Source organism: Lampris incognitus, chromosome 19 (assembly GCF_029633865.1).
Source record: "Lampris incognitus isolate fLamInc1 chromosome 19, fLamInc1.hap2, whole genome shotgun sequence".
NCBI lineage: Eukaryota > Metazoa > Chordata > Actinopteri > Lampriformes > Lampridae > Lampris > Lampris incognitus.
The window spans coordinates 28,507,527-28,530,376 of NC_079229.1; the positions used below are offsets into that span (position 1 = coordinate 28,507,527).

Here is a 22,850-nt window from a genome sequence, read left to right on the forward strand (position 1 = left end):
ATGGACAGCAAGGCAGGGTGACCTGTTCTCTGGTTTATTATCAATCTCAGTGTTACTTTCCCACACAAAATATATAGTTCTCATTTAGGGACTCAGGATATATTGGATATATATGGGGAACAGCACTATGGGGATTCATAGAGTCTGTCATCGTTAAGACATGGAGACGATTAAATGTCATAACGCACAAACTAATCACTAGATACTGATTGTTAAGGGGACAAAACAAATATAGAGATAGAGAGAATATCAATATAACTTTCTGCTTAAATATTATATTGCATCATATTAGCTTCAATATTGAGTGATATGACAGTATATCTAAATAGAAGCGAGTACTATTTCTGAAATTTACAGATTTTCCTACTATGTGGATATTAACAGAAATTCCTCATTACAAACATGGCAAAGCATGAAACCACAGACGCAAAGTCAGTGAAAAAAAATCTGATGTGTCAGAATCATGATAAAAAAAAAAAACCCATCAGAGAATATCTCTTTATATATAGGTCTCGGGCATCTTGCCCAAAATTACAATATTCACACACATCAATATCTAGGAATTTGATGCTGAGTATAGTTTATTCAGATCAAACAAACACTTGAAGAGTTTATTTCCAAAATGACAATGTTTATCTATGTAGGGAAAAAAAACATTTCCTTAAGTTTGTTTTTCCATATATATATATATATATATATATATATATATATATATATATATACACACACACACAGTAGATAGTCAAGTCCCTATTACCATGGTGTCAGTCAAGGATATTTTTTTAAATAATCGCAATATATTCAGATATGACAGGGTATTTTGGTCAGAGTGGGTGGCAGTTTATTTCATGGTGGACATCTCATCTTGGGAAGAAACTCTTCTCTGGATGTCATCTAAATAGCTGTTAGTGGCACTAAGAACAATGGGATCAGTAACAACTTTGTACATGACAGTTAAAAAGAGGACTGGGACTGCATATAAACCACATTAAAAGGGCCCGACAGCAGGAATGCTGATCCCAGTTCCCAGACCAGAACCAGTCTTTGCAATCTGGTATGTTCAACCTGTGAGGACACAAGGATCCCAGATCAACGGTCATACTGATGACACCCGGTATTACGGATCCCGTCAAGATATCTGGCACAACATTCATCAGTACGATGAGAGAAAGAGGGAGCGAGAGAGAGAGAGAAGGGGCAGCTGTAGGGAAAGGGCAGAGAGATATGTCATTATCAAGCGGACGGAGGAAAGGTGGGATGCCTTCACTGAGGAAGCGCTTTCAGGATAGCATTCACTTCCTCTGCCACAGCTGTCAGCGCAAACTCAAACTGCTCCTGAAGTGGAGGGGAGGGAAGAAGAGAAAGAGAGAGACGGTTTTAAGCAGGCTATATTTACAGCATCTGTCCTCTGCTGCATGCATTTGTGTGAAGTACGATGTAGGAACACCAGTTGGACCTTTTTCAATCTGATGTACTGTATTAATTTATTTTTCTGGCTGGGCACTCGAGGTGTAGGGTCAGACAGCAAGTTCGGGGTTAAGTATCCTGCTCACAGATACTATGATCAGTGTGGCTACACAAGGAGAGGTTGAGGGCCCAATTTAGGCCCCCCGGGTGAGAGTGGATTTCACTGAACACAGGCCATCCTGCTGTCCCAAATCCCAACAATAATGGGAGTGGGAGTCTGTCCCTTCAACAGCATCACATCCACCTCACTCTGCTTTTCTGGTCACCCAGTGTGTGTCTGCCCACAGATGGAGATGAAGGTGAACGGGTGTTTTGGCTTCATCTCTGAGTGCATGTGTTGCCAGCGTCGCAATCGATCCAGCCAGGTGTCTTAAAATGGAGCTTTGAGTCAATCTGTCTCTCAACTGTTTGTGTGTACGTACGTGTGTGCGTGCGTGCCTCCCTTAGGGTGCACAACAGGGTTGATTGATGTTTGCCCCAAGGACCTGGGCTCTTTCTTATATTCCTCTCCTCTCCCCGGGCTACAGTCCAAGGAATCCACTCAGTGCTCAGAGGTACGTAGGAGTTTGGAGGGAACAGTCTTTTAGATGTGTCAACACACAGCCTGCCAGAGTTTGGCCCGAGGATAGGCTAAATCAATACCGAGGGAGTCACCAGTGGCCATGTCTTTAGCTTTGCAGTGGATTATAGAGCAGCAGTGTTCAACCCTGTGTCATGTATATGCAGGTTTATTTATTTAAATTTTTTATTATTTTTTTATTCCAACCCAATACCACACCAGCTGATTTCACTGATTAACACAGTTTCAACTAGTGCTGGGTGATATGGAAAATATGATATATGGAATTTGACAGGATATCGTTATACATCGCAAAATCTGCCTACACAAGCAAAAAATAACATGCTTAAGATCCAACTGATGTTCTTCAGATTGAGATGTTTGGTAAATGATAACATCAAACCCAAACAAGTTTTCAAATAATGCTCTTATTTTGTCACAATTTTAGCTAATAGATTCTCATTATACTTTAGACAATGAAATTGTGTATCACAATATGACAATATCTGTTTCACCCCAATACAATACCATTGAATGATGATGATAAATGATCATATTGAATTATTGCCCAGCCCTAACTTCAACAACAGGAATCACTAGTGAAATCAGCCGGTGTGGCATTGTGTTTGAATGAAAACCTGCATACACATGACTGAATACCACTGACTGAGTGTCCAACTTTATTGTGTTTATTTCGCTTTAGATATTCTGCAATCAATAAAAATCAGAGCTCAGGAAAAAAAATTATTCATTCCAAAGACAGATTTCATGATGGTGACGTTTACCTACTGAAGCGGTGCGTGTGGTGTGCGGTTGTGGCGTGTTGTATTCCTGACTACCACTAGGGGGGGATCAATCTCTGCTCAAGAATGTTGGTTAGAAACAAAATGGTCACGCGTGTTGTTGCTCTCTTGGGAATGAAGAGAAAACCACAAAAAAAAGGGGGGGGGGGTAATAAAAGAACTTGTTTTGTGGGATCTACCCAAAAATGAAACAACCGAATCACGGGGAGTGAAAAATAATTGGTCGTCCAATCCAGAAAACCTAACTCCACATTTCATACTTCATTACGATTTAATTTCTGCATAGACGACGGCACCGAGTCAAAACAACAATATTCCAATATGATTTTCACTTAGGCTTGTCAGAGAGAGAGCGAGCGAGTGAGTGAGAGTCTTAAGCCTCTGCTTGAAAAGCCTCTTCTGAGCCGAACAAAACAGGGCTGTAAAACCAGCACATTAATGAACCATCTAGGAACGCTGGAGTCTGTTAGCAGGCAAGTTCCATAAATATCACCCCTGCATGAGATTTGCATTTATTATTATTATTCTTATAAAGTACAATAAAGACACAAAAGAGACTTCCCTACTGGAATTTGCATGAGAGGATGAGAGAAAAATAAATGCATTGCGCAGATCTCAAGAACTCCCCCAAATGGTCCATTATGGATAGTCTACTATGAAATAAACTGACTGAAGACTTAAAGCCTCACCATGCATTGGACAAAAAAAACTTTTACAGTACAAATTATTAGATGCAACGTGTAGATATGAATGGAAATAAACATCAAATATATACAGACGAATTGTTGTACACAGTATATAGGAAAGTCATTGACACTGTGTCTTCAATTGACTCTGTTATGATTATCTCCATCTTTGGAAACGACTTCAGTTATGCATATTAGGCAGTTTGATGACTTGTGCAATTGCATTTCTTGAGTACAGCATCCTTTTCACTTAAAAGTCATAAAAATAATTGTTGATTCAATTAAATGTTTGTGCTCGAGCACACATTAAGATCATTTTCTATTGTACCGCCACAGACAAAGGGGAAACAGCTCCTTGAAACAGGAACCAGGGTATTCTTCTTCTATCACAATAAATGTGGATTTTTATCTTCTACGAAAATGTTTCTCCCAAATCCTGAAGCAGTAATCTGTTACCACATAATTTCCCATGATCCTCTACACATGCAGTAGACAAACCCCTGCTTGAGTGACAGAAGCCCCCCACCCACCCACAAAACCTCCTCCTTCCCTCCCAACTCAAAGCCAGGGACCTTACCTTTGTCTGGACCATGCCGGCTCTCTGGTCTCTCAAGTGCTCCAGGGTAGCGGCAATATCAATCTCTTTAGCACCTGCAACAGACCACAAATTGGACCGAGTTCAAAGCAGCAGGGTAATCCAGCTCACATCTGTCAATCTCCCTTTATACTAGGCTCCCTTTGGAACGGCCAAGCGATTGAAAATTATTACATTCATCCCTCGAAAGACTTGAACGTAAGCCACGGACTGTTTCTTGGTAAAATATGCAGGGGGATATTTTTGGGTCTGGGAAATGTGCAATGATGTATTCACAAAATGCAATGGCATAAATGCACCGGCATCTTGATGAGAGCCTTGGAGAAAAATGGTTTTAAATAGTGCCCAACTATGACATCCGCTTGAGGCTATGGATCTAACTATATCTGTGTGTGAGAATCTTGAATTTCTAATCATCAGCTTGAAATTCTGGCTCCGTGCTGATGGCAAATCTATACAACTACAGCTCATTGCCTTCAATAGGGATCAACTACTTTTAGTTGAACACTGTTACTGGTTCACTAAAGTGCAATGCTATGTACATTGATGTGGAATAGAAATATCATTCCTCTTGACACTTTAATTCAAATCTACTATTTGACCCCCCCCCTCCAAAACTGGACTTGAAGCAGCATGCCAGTATTCGTTTTGAGTTTTCCTTCAAAAACAACAAAAAAAGAAGAATCAACAGAGAGAGAGAGCGAGAGAGAGAGACAGAGAGAGAAGGAGGTGGCCCCTAAGCTCCCAAGATGTTTTTTTTTGATGAGAGAGGAGAGAGAGAGAGAGAGAGAGAGAGAGAGAGAGAGAGAGAGAGAGAGAGAGAGAGAGAGAGAGAGAGAGAGAGAGAGAGAGAGAGAGAGAGAGAGAGAGAGAGAGAGAGAACAGTGGAGCATAAGGAGAAAGCCATTTAATGCAGCTGGACTCGGTACTCAAAGTGCTCCGGTGCTCCAACAAGACTTTCATCTTACAGAGGGACTAGATTCCAAATTTAAGCTGAAGAAAAACTCCAACAAGAGGGGAAAAAAGCTTTTGGAAGAGAGATTTACATTCATTTTTTTTTCAAAGAGGAGAAAAGAAAAAAAGGGGGTAAAGAACATGGAGGGTTCTGCGCTCACCACATCACTCTCTAAACGACATGAGCCCTTGTGTGACAGTGGGGCTGGACACTCTTGTATTGTTTTAAACACCTGGTAGGGGGTGGGGGTTGCGTCAGGGATAGCTTGCCCTTATGATCTGTTCTAATTGGCTGGAACTGCAAACAGGAGGTCAAAGGTTAAGACCCCTGGGCAGAAGGCAGGGCAAACTGTTTTGTCCTCTGCTGGTGTGTCTTGACTGGACAATACTAAGCAAGGACCGTGTTGTCTAACAAAAGCAAGGAATAATTTGAAATGCAAATGGAAAAAGAACTCATTTTTGCAACTCCTATGGTTTGAGGCAATTAAGTTTAGATTTGTGTTCATGGAAAAATGTCTTTCTCTTTAAACTGCGGAGTCAGGACTTGAGCTTGTCTATAGTGTGGGATTTAATTGACTGATGCTTTCCGAAACTAATCTATTGGTAATAAAATTGGAGACCAGTTTTTGGACAGTACTGAGGGTGAAATTTCCAGAGGGGTAGATTTCCTTGTCACTTTTACTGTTAAACAAACAAACAAATAGAAATAGGTGTCTCTCCTTCAGGTCGTTCTGGTCTACTCCCAGAAGCCGGTGGTCTGGCGTCATCCGGACAAGATGGCCAAACCACCTCAGCTGGCCCCGTTCACTTTAGAGGAACAACAGCTATACTCATTCCATCCTCTGCAATAGCTGAGCTCCTCACCCTATTGCAAAAGGTAAACCCAGCCACTGTAGGTAGAATCCTCATTTCCATCACTTGTATGTACGATCTGACTCCTTCAGTCACTACCGATAGCTTGTGACTATAGGTGAAGGGCTGGAATAAAGGCTGAGCGATAAATAAAGAGCTTCACCTTGTAGCATCACAACGGACAGATGTTTTCACATGTTGAATATTGATTAAACCACTGAAGACAGTAAGAATGACATGTTGCGTAAATGCTGTTGTTAGAGGGATTTTCAGAATCATAATCATAATCACAATTATCTTTATTTGGCCATGTATGTTTATGTATACAGATAATTTGACTACAGTTTAGTGGCTCTCGATGTACTTACATAGAATAACTACACAACAATCTTCAGGAATTTATACAAGGAATGACTATATACAGGTGAAACAGGAAGGTAATAGTGCAATGGTGCAGAGTGCAAAGATGCAGGAGCAAATATGTTAGCAGGTTACTTATATACATGAGGTAGGTGGACATGACAGAATGTACATGTATACATACAATATAAAGTATATACAGGGTGCTTAGATCTATTATCTAAGCACAATTTCCATCCATCCATCCATCTATCCATTATCCAAACCGCTTATCCTGCTCTCAGGGTCGCGGGGGATGCTGGAGCCTATCCCAGCAGTCATTGGGCGGCAGGCGGGGAGACCCCCTGGACAGGTCGCCAGGCCATCACAGGGCCGACACAATTTATTATTTATATTTATTATTTAAGCATCTTTCCTTTAAAACATTTCATCTCCATCCATGTGCAATCTAAATTCATTTTGCAATTGTGTTTCAAGCCACTGTGGTTTGGCAGTAATGCAATAAGCAATTACTAAAGTGAGTAGTGGCTTCTTTTCTTCCTCTCTTCTGTCTCTCTCCCTTTCTCTTCCTCTAGCTGTCCCCTGCTACTAGCATCCTCCGCTTCTGCTCCTCTCTTTCTTGCTCTTGAGGCCTCAGACAGTCAAATGCATGAGAGGCATTGGCGTTGCCAGGGTAACACTCCAATACAAGCGGGAAGAGTGAAAGGGAAGGCAATGCCTCTTACCTTTAGCCATCCTATTGAGGACCATGTCAATCAGAATGTATGTCCCACTCCTGCCAGCTCCATCACTAGAGAGAGAGAGAGAGAGAGAGAGAGAGAGAGAGAGAGAGAGAGAGAGAGAGAGAGAGAGAGAGAGAGACGGAGAGACAGAGAGAGAGATCATTAAGATGGTAGATTTAAGCTTTAGATGCTTTGATTGCTTTAATCTCAGAATGTTTTCTTCTCCTGAAGCAAATTGCTCATTTACATCGACACTGGGCTGAGAGACTACAAAGTTAAGAGTACATTTAACCACACATAGACCTATCATAGGCATAGGGACACACATCAGAATCAGCATTGTAAAAATGCTGGGTTGTAATTTGGGTCTATATGCCAAATAGAACAATAGAATGTTGAAATCAAAAATTAAAATATCCATAAAAATCTGAACGTTTGATCCCCCCCGTAAATGTGATTATGCAAAAACTGTGCACCTAAGCGCATGTGTGGTCTTGAGACCTCTCTGTCGGGGGAAGAGGGGAATGGTTTCAGAGGCACACTGGGGACAAAGGCTTTTAAATGCATGCACCTCAGGAGCAGAGGAGAGGTGGAGAGGCCAGAGGCGGCTTGAGAACAGCTTTTGGAGAGCCTCGCTTATTATTTTTTTCCCCAATACTCCAGAGGTAGCCTTATGAAAAGCCTCCATTCGTGCCCGCCGGCCATTCGGCAGCTCTTCATGTTAATTGCAAACAAGGCGTGCGCGTTTCTCTAATAAAGGCAGGGCCAATAAAATGGCAGAGCGTCCCCGCTCCGTTAATCCACTGCTAGACACTGGCTGCCTCGTGGAGAAAGCAGGCAAAGTTAAAAGCAGTTAGACAGATACACCTGCAGTTTGACAGGACACAACCGATGCCAGTTAACTGACACAACCAAATGACAAATGGAGGCATCTTTGGTTGCGTGTCTTTGTGCCACCCTCCAACCATCGAAACCACCCCTCATCCCACTCCCCTTAGCTGCTGGAGTAAACAATAAACAAGCAGCTCCACCAGACGCAGACAGAGCCAATGGACTGGTTTTTCCTCTCCACCACCCCAGGCTTGACAAAACACTCTCCCTTATCCAAACCAGCAGGCTAGTTCACAACGTTCTGGTGCTTATACTTACCTGCAGTGAACAATTATTGGACAAGACCGACCCCGGTAGCACTTGTTTACCTTTCTGAAATGAAAGAGAGAAAATATGCAAATTATTAATGGCTTGAACAAACTGTTAATAGCTTGATAGCAAGTTGTCAAAAAATGTACTGCATTCTTCTTGCTATTTACTTTCAATAAACAATAAAAATGATCAAGTTAATCAGTAGGCCGATTCCCTGAACGTGACACAAGAAGGATCCCCCTCTTTTTCAAGCGGCTCACATTAAGGTACAATAAGGCCACGATAATTAAAAGCAGAAAAAAAGCTCATACTTCTCCTCCCCAAGAATATACTGCCCTGTCCAGTTAATCTACTCCCCCGTCAATCAACTGCAATAATTTGAGTATAGAAAGAAACATCGTGTCAAACAATGTTAATAAATGAAGTATAATTTCAAAACGGCATTATTAGAACATGGCGGTGATGGATGAGGCGGTGCTATGCAGACGCATTAACCTCAGCCAATTATGAATGCTAGACACCCCAGGCACGGTGAAGGCCAACATGCCTCTTCTTTTTTTTTAACTCCTGTTACCATGGGAACTGACGACAGGGAGGCTTCCTCATTTTTCGCCCTCTCTCATTTTTCACCTTTCCAACAATGGATTAAGAAAACCGAAATAAATCAAAGTCTGAATATCTCTAAAAATTTCTATTATTCTTTTCTTTGTTAACTGCACACAGATAACAGGAATATGATCTAAATAAAAAATACATGGAAAGATTTCAATACAACACAGGTTAATATCCATGTGTTTGAGTGCATTTAATTAATCTTTCTTGTGAATAGAATATTCACATTCTTATACTATTATTATCATTAGTAGTAGAAATATTGTTATTTTATATTCACAGAGGTGATAAAGGCATAACATTTGAAGTACTTTTAATCCTCAAAGACATGCACTGTTTGTTTTGGTCAGGTTATATTTTCTTAAAAATTTTTTAAGTGGGGGAAAAGGAAGAGCAAAATCTATGAACTCTAACATAAAATGAGGTCAAGGATAAAAAAAAGTTTAGGAAATTGGGGGTTCCCATGCAAGCCAGACAAAGGAGGAGAGGTGAGAGGGCAAGTGAGAATGACTAAGCAAGAGAGAGAGAGAGAGAGGAGAGCGAGCGAGAGAGAGAGAGAGTGAGTGTGCACGAGCCTGGCTGAGGAGACACAGTTTCCAATGATCACTTTTGTGACTATGCAACTGGGCTCATATTACTAGCTGCAACATCACAAAAATGACACTGGCAACCGCTAAAGTTCAGAGTTCAGACAGCTTGAGAGCAATAGATTCCCAATGGCCTTAGTGAGTACTGTAGTTACACCAAAGCATTGTGGGTACTGGGTAAGGACTGGATAACACGTTTTTAAGGAGGCCCTTTTTAGGAGACCTATCAAGAGGATAGCAGTTCTTAGACATATTATGTGACGACCTTGCAATTAAAGACCATCCACAATGGAGACCGACATGCCAGTACACTCGTACCATTATGAGCAGATCTAATCAGCTGAGAATCACACAGAAAAACACCCGGAAAGGGTGGCATGAGAAAGCTGCCCCTCTTGTTATTTCGTCCTTTCATCTGCATCACAAACTACAAGGACAGGCTTCCTCGCACAACATCTAATGCATCCATTCTCATTTGGAGGGCTTTTGCAATTTCTCTCAATATTTTCCCATGAGGGCTATCACCGCTCTTCTGTCAGTACACGTTTGATGAAGAATGGAGTTAAGTTATTCTGCTGCTAGCTTCTCCCTTCCCCAGGTTTTTAGCTAGACAGCTCCCGTTTAATTGGGTGTTTGAATCAGGTGCTTCTTTTTCTTTCCTTTTTTTTCTTTCTCTCCCCTCCAAGCCAAGCCATGCAGTGCGGGACTGATAATTTACTGCATCACATGAGCTGGGAGGGAAGTGGGGCGGGAGGGTAGGTCCGGCTTCAAAGAAAGTCTGTGCTCTTACTGGTGTAAGAAACACAGCCCTTATGAGAGCAACGATAACATTGATGATTTCCTCAGACAGGAAAAGGGGAGTTGGGACAAGAGGGAGAGGGGGCCAGAGAGTCACAGAGAAATATAGTGGTTAGAGATGACCCTTAAGACTCAAGCTTGGGATAAAGACAGAGCGTAAGTAACAGAAGTGAGCTGGCTTCCATTTTGCCTCCTTTACCTGAAGACCCCGGTGTAACTGAATCCACAGAATCTTCACTTTACCTGCGGAAGTCGAGCAGGGTCCTGGCTGAGTCGGGGATCCCGCAGTCCATCCAGGACAGGAAGTGGAACTGGGTGACAGTGCGCGTCTCGTTGGTCTGCAGGTTCTTCAGGTAGAAGCTCCGCACCAGGAAGTCCTCACACCAGATGTGTTCTGACACCAGGTTGACCTGCATACATTAAAGGGGAGATAAATGTTGTGCAATTTGGATTTAAGCCTACGCAGAGACTGGCATCAAATCTGAGGTAAGCAGCTTGTATTTATTTACAATTTAATATAATTTGTTTAATTCTATTTTTTGCAATTGGCATGCTAGTGTTGATATAACTTTGGTACTGCTAGCAGCTACAACACTCATATTTTACAAAGAACACATTCTTATTTACAGCTAAAATCTGGTATTGGTAAAGTTACTTCAACTAAAGAAATACACAATATGATATAATATAGTTCATACAATTCTGTTGTATTTTAAAATAATGTAACAAAGCACTTTCTATCATATAAAAACAGAAGACAACATGAATAAAAACACTGAATCATGTGAGGCAGTACAGGTATCACCAACGTCCCAAGAAAACCAATATCCGAACCCGACCAGAGCTGAGCCTTTTTAACCTAAACAGCGCCTCTTGTGGATATGCTTTACCTCGTAGATGTGATAGACGTCAGAGCCCTCATCCGGCCAGTAGTGGTGGCACTGTTTCACACCGTTTTCAGAGAGTGGCGTCAACATGACGATGACGACACAGCCGCTCTCCCACACCATCTGCACAAGGGGAGAATGCACAGAAAGAGGGGGTCAGAGGTCATTCCCCCATGCATTTCCTGACAGACCTTTCGTATGCTTTCATGGCAACGAGGCTGTCGAGTCGGACAACACCAGCTGGAGCAGTTTGTTGTGCGCTGGCATGACACGGCAGTTCTGCGATCTCTCGCAAAACAATAACACAGATCTCCTTATCTTTTGTCCAAGGAGTAAAGATAAATGTCCTTGCGTGTGAAAAATGATCACTAGACAAGTAAAAAGATGGGTGACATTGCGTGTCCCGACCCCCTTCCAGTAGTCTATACCAGATCAGCTGCAACACCGCCATGCTCTCTTTTATCTCATCACAATTTAATGTCTCCTTGGGAAAAAGACACCCATGGCAGCTATTACGAAAATGAGAAAGAAACACACATTTTATGGCTGTGATAAAAAAAAAACAACAACAATGGCCTTGCCTTTACACTAATCACAAGCCTCTCTGATCCGGCCCGGTGGACACATTACACCACCAACCATGCCAACTGCGACCCGGGTACGATCACACTCCACCACCAGGTATTGGTGTACTAACGGAGAATAGGATTTAGACTAGTGAACTTTTACAAATCATTTCACAAGTTATGGAATATAAGTCTTTCATTACATATCCTCCATCAGCCCAATATACAAGCACAACCTCAATAGGTCTTTTTCATCTGATAACAAGCACTCCAATAAACATACATCTTAAACAGGTTTTTTTTTTTACTTGCAGTCAAAGGGCAGCATTCGAAAACTGAGAGAAAAGTGACTCAAGTCTGTTTCGGGGAGACTTCTTTGAACTCATGGTGATTGGCTTTTCGCATTGGATTCTGTGGGTGAGGGAGCAGGGGAACGAGGCCCCACTGGAGCTAAGCTAATAGCCAGGGACAGTGTCTGTGTGTGTGTGTGTGTGTATATGTGTGCAAAAGGGGGGTAGACAGAGGCGTGAAGGATGAGGGGTTTGGAGGGTGCTGGGGGAGGTGGTGCGGGTGGAGGAATGATGAGTGGAGGGTGGAAGGAAGGATTAGAGCGGAGCCGCCTTTCAGAGCGCTGCCGGAGGCCGGTCTGGATTAGATAGGACAGAGCAAAAGATTTCGCCTCCTGCTTACTCCATTTGCATGTGACTGCCAATGTTCAATTTGTTTACTTTTAATGGGGAAAGAGTAAGTTCCATTTGACTTTTTTTTAACTACATCCACAGTTAGTCATATCAAATAATGAATTACTACTTATTCATCCAAGAAAACAAAACTGATGTCCAATATGCTAGTATATCGAGGATTAGTTTTTTCTACTATTTTTGATTTAATTGAGAAATGATTGAAGCTGAGTTTTATGGCTCTATTACCCGTTTCATTAGATAATGGATACACATTTAGTCATCTGGCAAGGAAAAACTGGCAGACTAACAAACAAAAAGGCTGAAAGACAATTATCAGCTGTTTCATTTCAGGCACTTTCAAATTTACTAATTAAATATGGAGGAGAGTGTATCTTTCCTTTCCCTTTAAGCTGATGTATTCAATCAAGGCACACTTTTCAAACAGCAGTAACACATAATGGCTGGGTAGACCATAATGACTGTGTCAGCAACAAACTTCTGCAAACCATGTTAACTTTGTATTTAAAAACATTTACCCCTCTTTTTGTTTACTCAGACTGAACCACGTTGAGTGTCTCACTAATAAAACTGAGGGAGAACAGAGTCCAATCTGTTTGTCATTTCATATCTCAAAGTGCTCTGATGGAGGTCTGATGGATGGAAAGCTCAAAAAAGTGAAATATGCATAGATCTATGTATACAGAAATCTTTTCTATGAGTTTGGACTCACTGATGCTGCCAGCACCTCAGCAAAGATGTAGCCGGGTAGAGCGGTGGTCATCCTGCAGTATCTCAAAGTGCTGCCCGAGATGGTCATTATGTTAAGAACTAAACCAGAAACTGTATCATGCCTTAGATGTACAGACTTGGCCTGGTCACTGTGGTGTGCCAAAATGCAATGGGTGCAACTATAAGCAATATGCCTCAATATGGCATATCAGCAATATGGCTCAATATGAAAAGAGTATCCGTTCAGCAGAAGATGATGAGTGGCCAACCAGCTGGTCTGCCAGGATTTATGCTTCACACTTACACATCCTGGTCACGGACAGTAGAGTTACTCCACCATATGGAGGCGATGGGCCCACTAATTACTACAGTTCTGTCCTATTAACACATAAAGACAACATTTGGCAACCGTGCATAATTTGCGAAATACCTCCATACCAGTCTGCGTGATTTACAATCGCCTTTATACAGTTATCAATAGCAAGTGCCGAGCCATTTATAGACAAGGACAGGAATGTTAACAGCATCAACTCAAATGCAAATGGAAGTCATAATCTGTTTTACTGCATAACACATAATTCATAGTGCTATGTGTACCTGTTGTTTTGATTGACCTAAAATCTCATTCCCAGGATCTTCTTAGCTAATGACTGTGTTACTAACTAGTAATAGGCGTAATTGTACCATAATTTTATTAATACAAAGTTTGTTCCTCAATTAATTGCCAAAACATCACAAATAACAACAATACAAAACTCAGTGGCAGTGAGAGCAAGGTGGATGCCGCCCACATGGAGCTAAAGAGAATCCAACCCAAACATGCAGAGACATACACCAAACAGGACAGGTGAGGTACAACTCCATTATGGTCTCTCCAAACCTCCGTCATGGTTGGAACAAAACAGCTGACGGGTGACAAATGGTGAGCGGAGCTGAGCATTACCTGCCAGAAATCTGCCACCGTGGAAGGTAGTGGGCCCTGTGAGGAAATGTAGGTAGGGTTGCGTGGGTCATGGTCCATCTGGGAAGAGGGAACAGAACGTGACACAGAGTTCAGCTGGGGACTGGATGGTGGAAACATACTGCCAGGGTTAGCACTCCATGTGGGTGGAGGAGAGAAGATAACAACATCTTCTCTCTGGGAAAAAAAAATAAAATACAATCCCGTTTCCTTTCTCTGCTACCTGAATTGGCCTATGTGTTCTGGACCAATTCATTCAATCATTTGTTTCTCAACTTATCTGCTTTTTACACTGCCTTTTTTGCTCCTGTCCATCATTTCTTCTTTGTCAGATGTGTTTATTCTCTAATGAACCTGATCCAAATAAACCCTAAAACCCTGAATATAGCGGAAACCCAATGTGTTAGCTAATCAGAGAAGGTCACACAAGACGACATGGGAAAGTAGGCACATCTGGGGGTCTGTGTTAGACTGTTTGGTTTGCGTGAAGTGTTGGCCTGTTCTGTGAGCGCCAAGATACAGTGAATGAGGCACAGAATTGTTGGTGGCTCTACAAATTGCACTTAAAATGATTTTAGAGTCCTGTTTCTTTTGAAAGATACAAGATGCATGCAGTGATAAAGGCACATTTAAAATATAGGACTTTTACGGATCCCCCGTCCTACTTTGAGAAGACAGAAAAATAGAAATAACTATCATTTATGAAAATGCTTTGCAGGACAAACCTTACATATAAGAATGAGCCAATTTACCGACGCAAAAACATCAGATTTTGGGATTAAACTAATCTTCAATACACACGGGAGAAATATATTTTCCCCTCAGAGGAAAGGTGCTATCTCTTGAAAATGTTTGCACTGGACCTGTATTCAACTGCCTGAGGGGCAGCGAGAGGACCATCTCTCCCAACACCAATGCATGTTTTCCTACACGAAAGAGCAGCAATTCAGCATCCAAAATAAAAACTCATATTATACCTGTACATTAAAAAAAAAGAAAGAAAGAAAGAAAGAAAAAAAGACAGCTCCTGTCCTCGGTCATTCAAGAGGGATATTTTACCAACACTTTAGCATTAGCAAAACATGCCCTCACAACACTGCCTCTAAGCCAAGTTGCTCTTTCAACTGATGCTTGTAGCTTCGCATTGATTGGGTACCATGTTTTGCTACTACCTTGTACCACATTAACCCCCTCCCCCCCAAAAAAGGTAGATTATCTGAGATATTCTTTGTGTGAGAGGAGGATGTAACAGCTGTAGTTTCTGCAAAGCATTGGTAGAAGCATAGATAAAACATTGTGATCTGTATGGGGATAGAGCACCTCTGAGTGACATCAACAATCATTACCATGAAAATGGATGCAATTGCAAAGCGCCAGCCCGAACTGTAACAGAGAGCCATTTGGGGAGGGTGCAATTTCAGAGCTGACACAGGAAACTGGGACAGAGAGACAACAGCTTATCTTTAATAGCTCTCTTTTCCTTAATGAGCCCTCACTTTTTTTGTAATAAAGAACAACATGTCAAAGATGCCTAACATCTTTTTCAAACATCTTGTTGTGTTTAGAGGTTATGGATACAGAGATTGTTGTTTTGTATTTGTTATGCTCTGCATTTTTCTGCAATTTTCTTTAATCCCAATGACATCCAAGGCAAAGAATCATCAACCATCACCCTCCCTCCACAGGGAACTATCGTACCTGGCTGGTCCAGCAACTTATATTCCTCAGCGACTTATACAATGTCATTTTCGAATGACAGTACGAATGCACTGCATTTCAACTAAGGCCAATAGATGACACTGTTGTGACTCCATTTAAAATACTGTACCACCACATAAATGCAACTTTCTTATACACTGAAGTGACTTATATTTGCTGAATGCGACCATATATCCCGGACTTGTAGTCCGGGATATATGGTATGTAATATTTCTGCATAATGCTGACAGTGTGGCAGACACTAGGGGCTATGTGTTTTTCCTCATTCCTGCCACAACAGCATTATTATGCTTTTCACTCTTTAATATTCATCTGTTTCACAAATTCAGTTTTTTAAAGAATTCATTTATGTAAGGATCTACAAACATCTGTTGTATAACCTAGTGTTAATTCTTAGACTGTCTAGCGAGAGGAGCAACGTAATTTCCAGCGAAATATCAGGGAAACATTTTTGTCTCTTTCTCTAAAAACAGCCAGAGTAGTTAATTTTATTAAGTATTGTACCATTTTGTAAGTAATTGTCATGAGAGTTAATTCTGAGTCCTTCTAATGTCTGATTCTGTAAATAATATACAAGGACAATAATTCCCACTCACAAATAAAAAAAATAGAAAAAAATAAGTTTGTGCACTTTTGTTAGTAGTGGTATGACATTATTGCAATATGGCATTATCTTAATTGAGTATTTTATTTTTATTAAGAGGGTTCAGAGTCAAAGAATTATAACCTGTCCTAACATTTCAATATTTTTGTTGTAATACTTTCTGTGACTTATCTCCTTGTCACTATAATAAAGCACAATTCCAAAATAGTTTTTTTTTACCCCAGTAGTTTTTTTGAGCAAAACAAAATGGTGGAGAGCCATTACTTGTGAGATCAATACATAGAGTGCATCATGATTTTATCATTAGTAACTTAACTCATGCTGTTTAATGGATCTTATATTAAAATACAGTTATGTTGTTCTGAAAGTGATAATTTGATAGGAAATTGACAGCAGGATATTATTCATCCAATTTGTTTTAGCATGGAGCTCATCGCCAATATACTACAATACAGCAACTAATGATACAAATAACAGGTGATTTGATTTTTACATGCCACACCATATGAATTGAGTGTTCATGAGATATCAGGCTCAAGGAATTGAGTTGAACTATTGTAGATAGCGGTGGACATAACTGAATAATCACCTGGTGTGCAGCTGTGATGCATAAGTGGCTGCGGATGGGCTGAAAATGTGCCCTTCAAGTACCCACAAGATCGCCTGAAATTTGACTGGCTTGCTATTAACTGCAAATGTCATTTTCACAAAAAACCAGATAAATACAGGAAATGCTGTTTTCCAGGGTTGAATCACTTCAATTAGCTTCAACTGGTCAGATTTTCACTTCATCCATATTGGCTAAAATTCCACACATGGACCCCCCCCCCCCCCAAATATTCTTCTCCACAGAAATGAAAGAGTGAAGCTAAATTCTGGTGCTGCCACTCAGATTCACCTATCTCAAGGACACAGACATGCTGTAGCTGTGTACTGACATCCCCACATGAATACTAAAGGCGAGACATGAAAGAGTAGCCATGCATTTCAGCTGCATTCCCTTTTGCCATTGTGGGAAGAAGATAGGCGACTACAGAAAGTAAAAAGTGCCCTTTGGTTTGGAGTAAAATAAGCTGCACGAAAAATAGCCTAGACACATATCTGGACTGAAAAGGCATCTTAACTTTCGACACCTTGTTGTAGCACCTTGATACTGTGCTTATATAAACTAGACAGAGTTAAGCCGTGAAATGCTAGATTGAGCATTTCACAGGCAGCGTCAGAAACATTGAGAATGGGCAGGAAATGAAAAAGACAGAAATCTCTGGATGCTGCAAAAGCCGGAAACAAAAACTTAATCCTAGCTCAGCTTAGACCACATTCACAGTGGATTCCTTAAAGCTGCTACTGATGCCTTATGTCTGAGAGATCTTACAAGACCTGTGATCAAGCAAGCAAACTATTATCCATGTTTATTTTCTATGTCTATGTCACCCTTCAGTTTCCTTTGCCTCTCTGACCGAGTATTCCAAGAGACAAGCGACACACTACTGTTTACTTGTGGCCCACTGCCCTGGAGCTAATGAGCAGGAAGAAGCAGCATTGACAGACATAATTATCACAGTTTTGCTGGGCTCAGCCAGGGGTCCTTTTTGTGGTGTAATTACTGTCCTTTCATCCACACACCACTGGAGCCACCACTGCAGCACCCATTCTCAATGTGTGTGAGTGTCTGCGAGTTTTTCAACTGTTTTTAACGAAAAGAAAGATATAATCATGGACATCTTCATTTTACTCAGCCTTCCTTTTGTACTATTGACTAATGTGCGCCTAAAAGCCAAGAACAGATGAAACACAAAACAAGACTGGGTCAAAACCACCGTGTATTGTCAATATTCAAAGTAGCCAATTGGTTACAGGGATAATCAGTGGTAGTCTATAATGTGAATTCCTGGATATTAAATGTTAATTTGCAGTTTTCTGTAGTGTCCCAATAATATTTGTTGTTAAAATGTTCTGAAGTAGCATATCAAATGGCATGGTTAAGCTATGTTCAAGAAGAAAAAAAATTATAAATGCGGTTGCAAGAACAATACTTTCCACCCATATCTTGGGATGTTTGACTTGGAAAAAGAACTTAATTTAATTTTAATTATAACTATTCTAATTATGTTAGCTCAACCTCCTCTTTCATCTGTGTCTATCTGCTGATGTCTCTCATTTATTGATAGGCAAATTGCGGCCGCTGATGGCACCATGAATTGCACATCACTTGCAACTGCTATCTGCCCCATCTCAAGGTCCGATTCACAAAATTACATACGCAAACACACCCATAAAGTTTTGCAGCCAAGTGCAATTTGCCCTTGTTTTGCATCTGATTGCAATTATCCATGTGGCAAAGTATAAATGGTGGCTTTGTGCCAAGAACACAGAAAGCAGGCTCATCCTTGATGTCATCAAGTATAGCATGAATTATTTGACCTGGCAACCTGTATCTGCGAATGATTTCGGTGTCGCTTAAACCAAAAAGAGATATTCTCCAGCGAAATATCTGCTCACGAGCATGCCTGGCATGACGATGCCTTCGCCTGGCTACAATCACTGCTGCCATGATCACTGGAACGTCTGAGCGTCAGTTACCACCAACTCTCTGAAGACACCAGTAATTTTCACTCTAACTGAATGTGGCTATTAGTGCTGGTGTTTGTGAATGGGACTTTTTTTGCAATGAGGCTAATTTACATAAAAAGGGGCCAATTTTGCACCAAATGTATGCATATTACCTAATGTATATAGTATGTGCAAATAGCACCGGAGCCCCGAGATGCTATTTGCTTGGCATGGAGCTAGGGGTGCATTTCACCCTTTGCGGGTGCTTTGAGAATTACACTTTTTTTTGTTGTTGTATTGTTTGTGCAGGTTTAGCGGCCGCAAAAGCTGCCCAATCCTTTTGGGGATTCGCCAGTGAGTGTTTTGTCAGAGTGATTGTTATTTGGGATGCTTTAACTGTGTGCTCTCCCTCATGCCTCTCGGTGCCTGGCCGACCAATCCTGTAACTTCAGTGACGTTGTTGGTCACCATCAGCAGCCCAATAGTGTCAACCATGATCACTCATCAGTCAGTCAGTAGTCTGACTCACCGGATGTACACTGTTGGTATAAGCCTGCCATTGGCCGACTATTTCAGCACCTTGGAAAAGCCCACACTCCATCTCACAAGACTCTCATGCCCAATGTTGATCTGTTTACTGACATGGCCACTGTCAGTCGGAGTTAATTTGGAACATCTTTTAACTTTGGCAGCGGCATACGCCACTGACATTGACTTGACCAATGTACCGATTCATTCCACTTCACATGAGCTTCTGTGATATCGGTTTAATAACGTTCTGCAAGAGCTCATACAGCCATTCAATTGTCTGGTTTTAATGCATCCAGTGAGCTCCTCCAGAGTTAAAGTATGGGCAGGCTTCACCTCTAGGGCGAAAATCAAGTTCGCTTGTCTTTTTTATCAGTAGACATCATATCATATAGTCAACATATGTCTTTGCTATTTTATGTGGCATTTTCTTTTGCAGGGCTCTAGCCATTTTAATGTTAGCGCTAACCTCCCCATGTGCAAATGTTCAATCAAAACAAGTTTGCCCCCAACACTATTTTGCAAGGGCACCATCACTGCATCATGGTCTTAGCGCCGCCCAAGACAATTGTGACCCCCCCCCCATACCAGAATGATAACCGGCTGAGCCAGATCTTTCTCCAGCACTGGCACAGCGCTAAAACGAAGTGTGACGATAGGTCTGGCTATGTGAGACTAGTCAGTCAGTGACATTTGCATTTGTAGGGCTAGCCCGCTCATCCAGTCCAGCCAAAAAGGAGTTCTTTGCTCACTTCTTCAATGAATAGGTTAATTTGGCGTAGTCCCCTGATATTATGAATCTATGCTAACACAGCATTGCACTGTTGAAATAATCCAAAACCTTCATCTATATGCCATCAGAAAAATATAGAGTATATAAAAACTCTATTGTTTGCTCCTGAGCACTAATAGGCTTTTAGTGCAGCTGTGTAAGCCCCCCCATCTATCTCCTAAGAAATGTTGGCACAGTAGTTGAAATGCATAGTTTCCTGTTCCCTTTGATGGAATTCCTTTTCAGCTGCCTCAGGGGAAATCATGACTTGCATTCACCGGGAAATGTTTAAGGGGGGGGGGGGCACAAAAAAATAACCCCAGCCCTTTACCAACAGTGAGGTCTTCCTGGATATGTTGGAGAAATACATTTGTTTAGTCTAAAATAATGGATAATTCTTTTCATACGAATCCACAAATATGACTGACATCTCCTGGAAGCGGCCATTTTGAAAACATAGAAAGCAGATCGTGATTTGATGAGACGGACTGAATCCCCTCAGGTTCACAGCATGAGGAACAAAGTGAAATATCATCAATGCTCCTAAGTGAATGACAAATCCTTAGAAATTTGTGTTATTTCAAAGTAAAATCCCATTACAAGTGCTCTTTGCACAATAACATGAGATTCTAGAGACAAGAGATAGTAGCTATACTGTAGATCCATGATACATAAACAATACTTACTATTGGACTGGCATTGATGTAATCTGAGTTGCTGTGATTGTTCTCGGCCTTTAAGGTGATTCTGGAATGGTCATCTGTAATTGAGAAGCATAGTTCATCAAACACCATCCCGATCCTTCAATTTCACATGAAAAACAACATTATGGGAAACACCAATATAATAGAAGTAATAGTTTTTATATTTCCACACACTTTCATAAGCAGCCCTTATAACAAATTGTGATGCCCAAAACTGCTGCATCTTCAAAAAGATGGTTCCAAATAAGGGACGCAAACACATGTATGGTGAAAAAAAGATACCCGTAGTCGAAAAAAAAATGCGACAGCATAATGTCATATAACCATGTGACGAAGGCCTGTGCTATTTGCTTGAATAAAAAGGAAATTGTATTTAATATACTCAGCTCAATAAGAGACAGACAGAGGTTAAGTAGTAAGTAAATTAAGTTTTTTTTTTCAGAATTATAAAAGTAACGTAACTGCAGCGTTGGGGAGTAGTTAACTACATGTAGTCAATCCTGTCCTCAATGTCCCACAATGTCCTCTCCTTAAAACATGCCCTCAGGCTGCCTAAGTGAGGTCTTACCTGCCCTGTTTACTACATCACACACTGTCACACACTATACTTCATCTCTTCAGTTGTACCTCTGTGTAACTATATGAGATTCCAGACTCAGATTGTGATCATTTCCCACAATATAATTTGGATGTAGTTGAACTACTTTTCAAAGTAGTTTTAGTTTTACAGGCTACAGCTCTTTGAGGCTAGTTAAGATGTAGTTGAACTTGTTTTCATTGTAAAGTAGCTAGTATTAAGTCCATTAGTAGTCCATGAGTACTTCTTTGCTTTCACTTGGAGGGTTTGTAGGGGCAGCATTCCTTTGCTTGGCTGCATATCTCAGCTGTGCTTCTTTCTCCTCTTCCTGAAGTCTTCTTGCTCTCTTGTGCACATTCACGTTTTCTTGCAGCCGTTGTAATGCAACATCGTCAATGCATCATAACTTCCTCATATTTTAACTATCATTAAAAAAACAATGCTTAAGAGTTTTGCTGAAATTTTCAATGGAATCCTGCTCAGGATGATCTTAACTATAACCATGCAAAAACTAGTTATTTTACCATACAGTTTTTGAGAAAATTAAAGGGAAAATCAGCTCAAATTACATTATACCATTCATAATTCTCTCATATTTCAACTGTCATAAAAATTTTTAAAAATCCTTTAAGAGGTTTGCTGAGATCTTCAATGGAATCCTGTTCATAGCAGGGGGTCACTCTGAACAGGATTCCATTGAAGAGTTCAGCAAACCTCTTAAGCATTTTTATGACAGTTGAAATATGAGGAAATTATGATTCTTATAATGTAATTTCAGCTGACTTTCCCTTTAATTTTATCAAAAACTGTACAGTAAACTAACTCCAAATTGTCAGTGTGTTACAATGTCCTGAGGTGACTCTCCCTGTACAGTAATGTACAGTGAAACTACTAATTTACAATTGTATATGGTCATAGTTGGGAAAGTTTTGAGTACAAATCCATTGCGCTTCACAGCAAACCTATTATGAAAACAATTTTATCAAATTAATATATAAAATGTGAGAAAGGACTGCTGAATTGCGACTCTCTTGTCCTTTTTGGCCACTCCAAGCACCGATACACTTGACCGCAGTGGGTGGGGGTGCACGCTTTAGTAAAGTGTGCATGCGACTTACTAAAGCATGCATGCAAGTTATAAAATGCACGTGCACTTTATAAATTTTTTTTTACATCAATGTCGCCTCTCGGGCTCTGTAGTAATGTGGGTTCTCGCAACAGATCCTGACAGTTGAGTAGATTTTTTTGAGTGTGACAGAAATACACTGTAGGAATCATTAAGGATGTGGACGATTGACACAAGTCACCCAAATTGACATGGAAAAAAGCAACATTCGCTGAAAACCAAGTTGTTTGCATCCTGGCAAATAGATTTCTATACCATAACAATGACTTTCCAGCTTATTAAGTCATTTAGTTTTACAATGGG

At 40.8% G+C, this 22,850-nt stretch overlaps 1 protein-coding gene across 1 annotated transcript in view; it reads right to left on the reverse strand.

The window, feature by feature from the left end:
• Positions 1-1,263: 1,263 nt before the first annotated feature.
• ptprn2 (protein tyrosine phosphatase receptor type N2) overlaps positions 1,264-22,850 on the reverse strand; it is a 192,591-nt gene continuing 171,004 nt past the window's right edge. The window contains exons 15-22 of the mRNA XM_056299232.1: positions 20,827-20,900; positions 13,947-14,024; positions 11,029-11,148; positions 10,382-10,548; positions 8,148-8,201; positions 7,002-7,066; positions 4,093-4,166; positions 1,264-1,335 (exon numbers count right to left, since the gene is read on the reverse strand). Coding sequence (XP_056155207.1) covers positions 1,264-1,335; positions 4,093-4,166; positions 7,002-7,066; positions 8,148-8,201; positions 10,382-10,548; positions 11,029-11,148; positions 13,947-14,024; positions 20,827-20,900 — 704 coding nt within the window. The remainder of the gene's footprint in view (positions 1,336-4,092; positions 4,167-7,001; positions 7,067-8,147; positions 8,202-10,381; positions 10,549-11,028; positions 11,149-13,946; positions 14,025-20,826; positions 20,901-22,850) is intronic.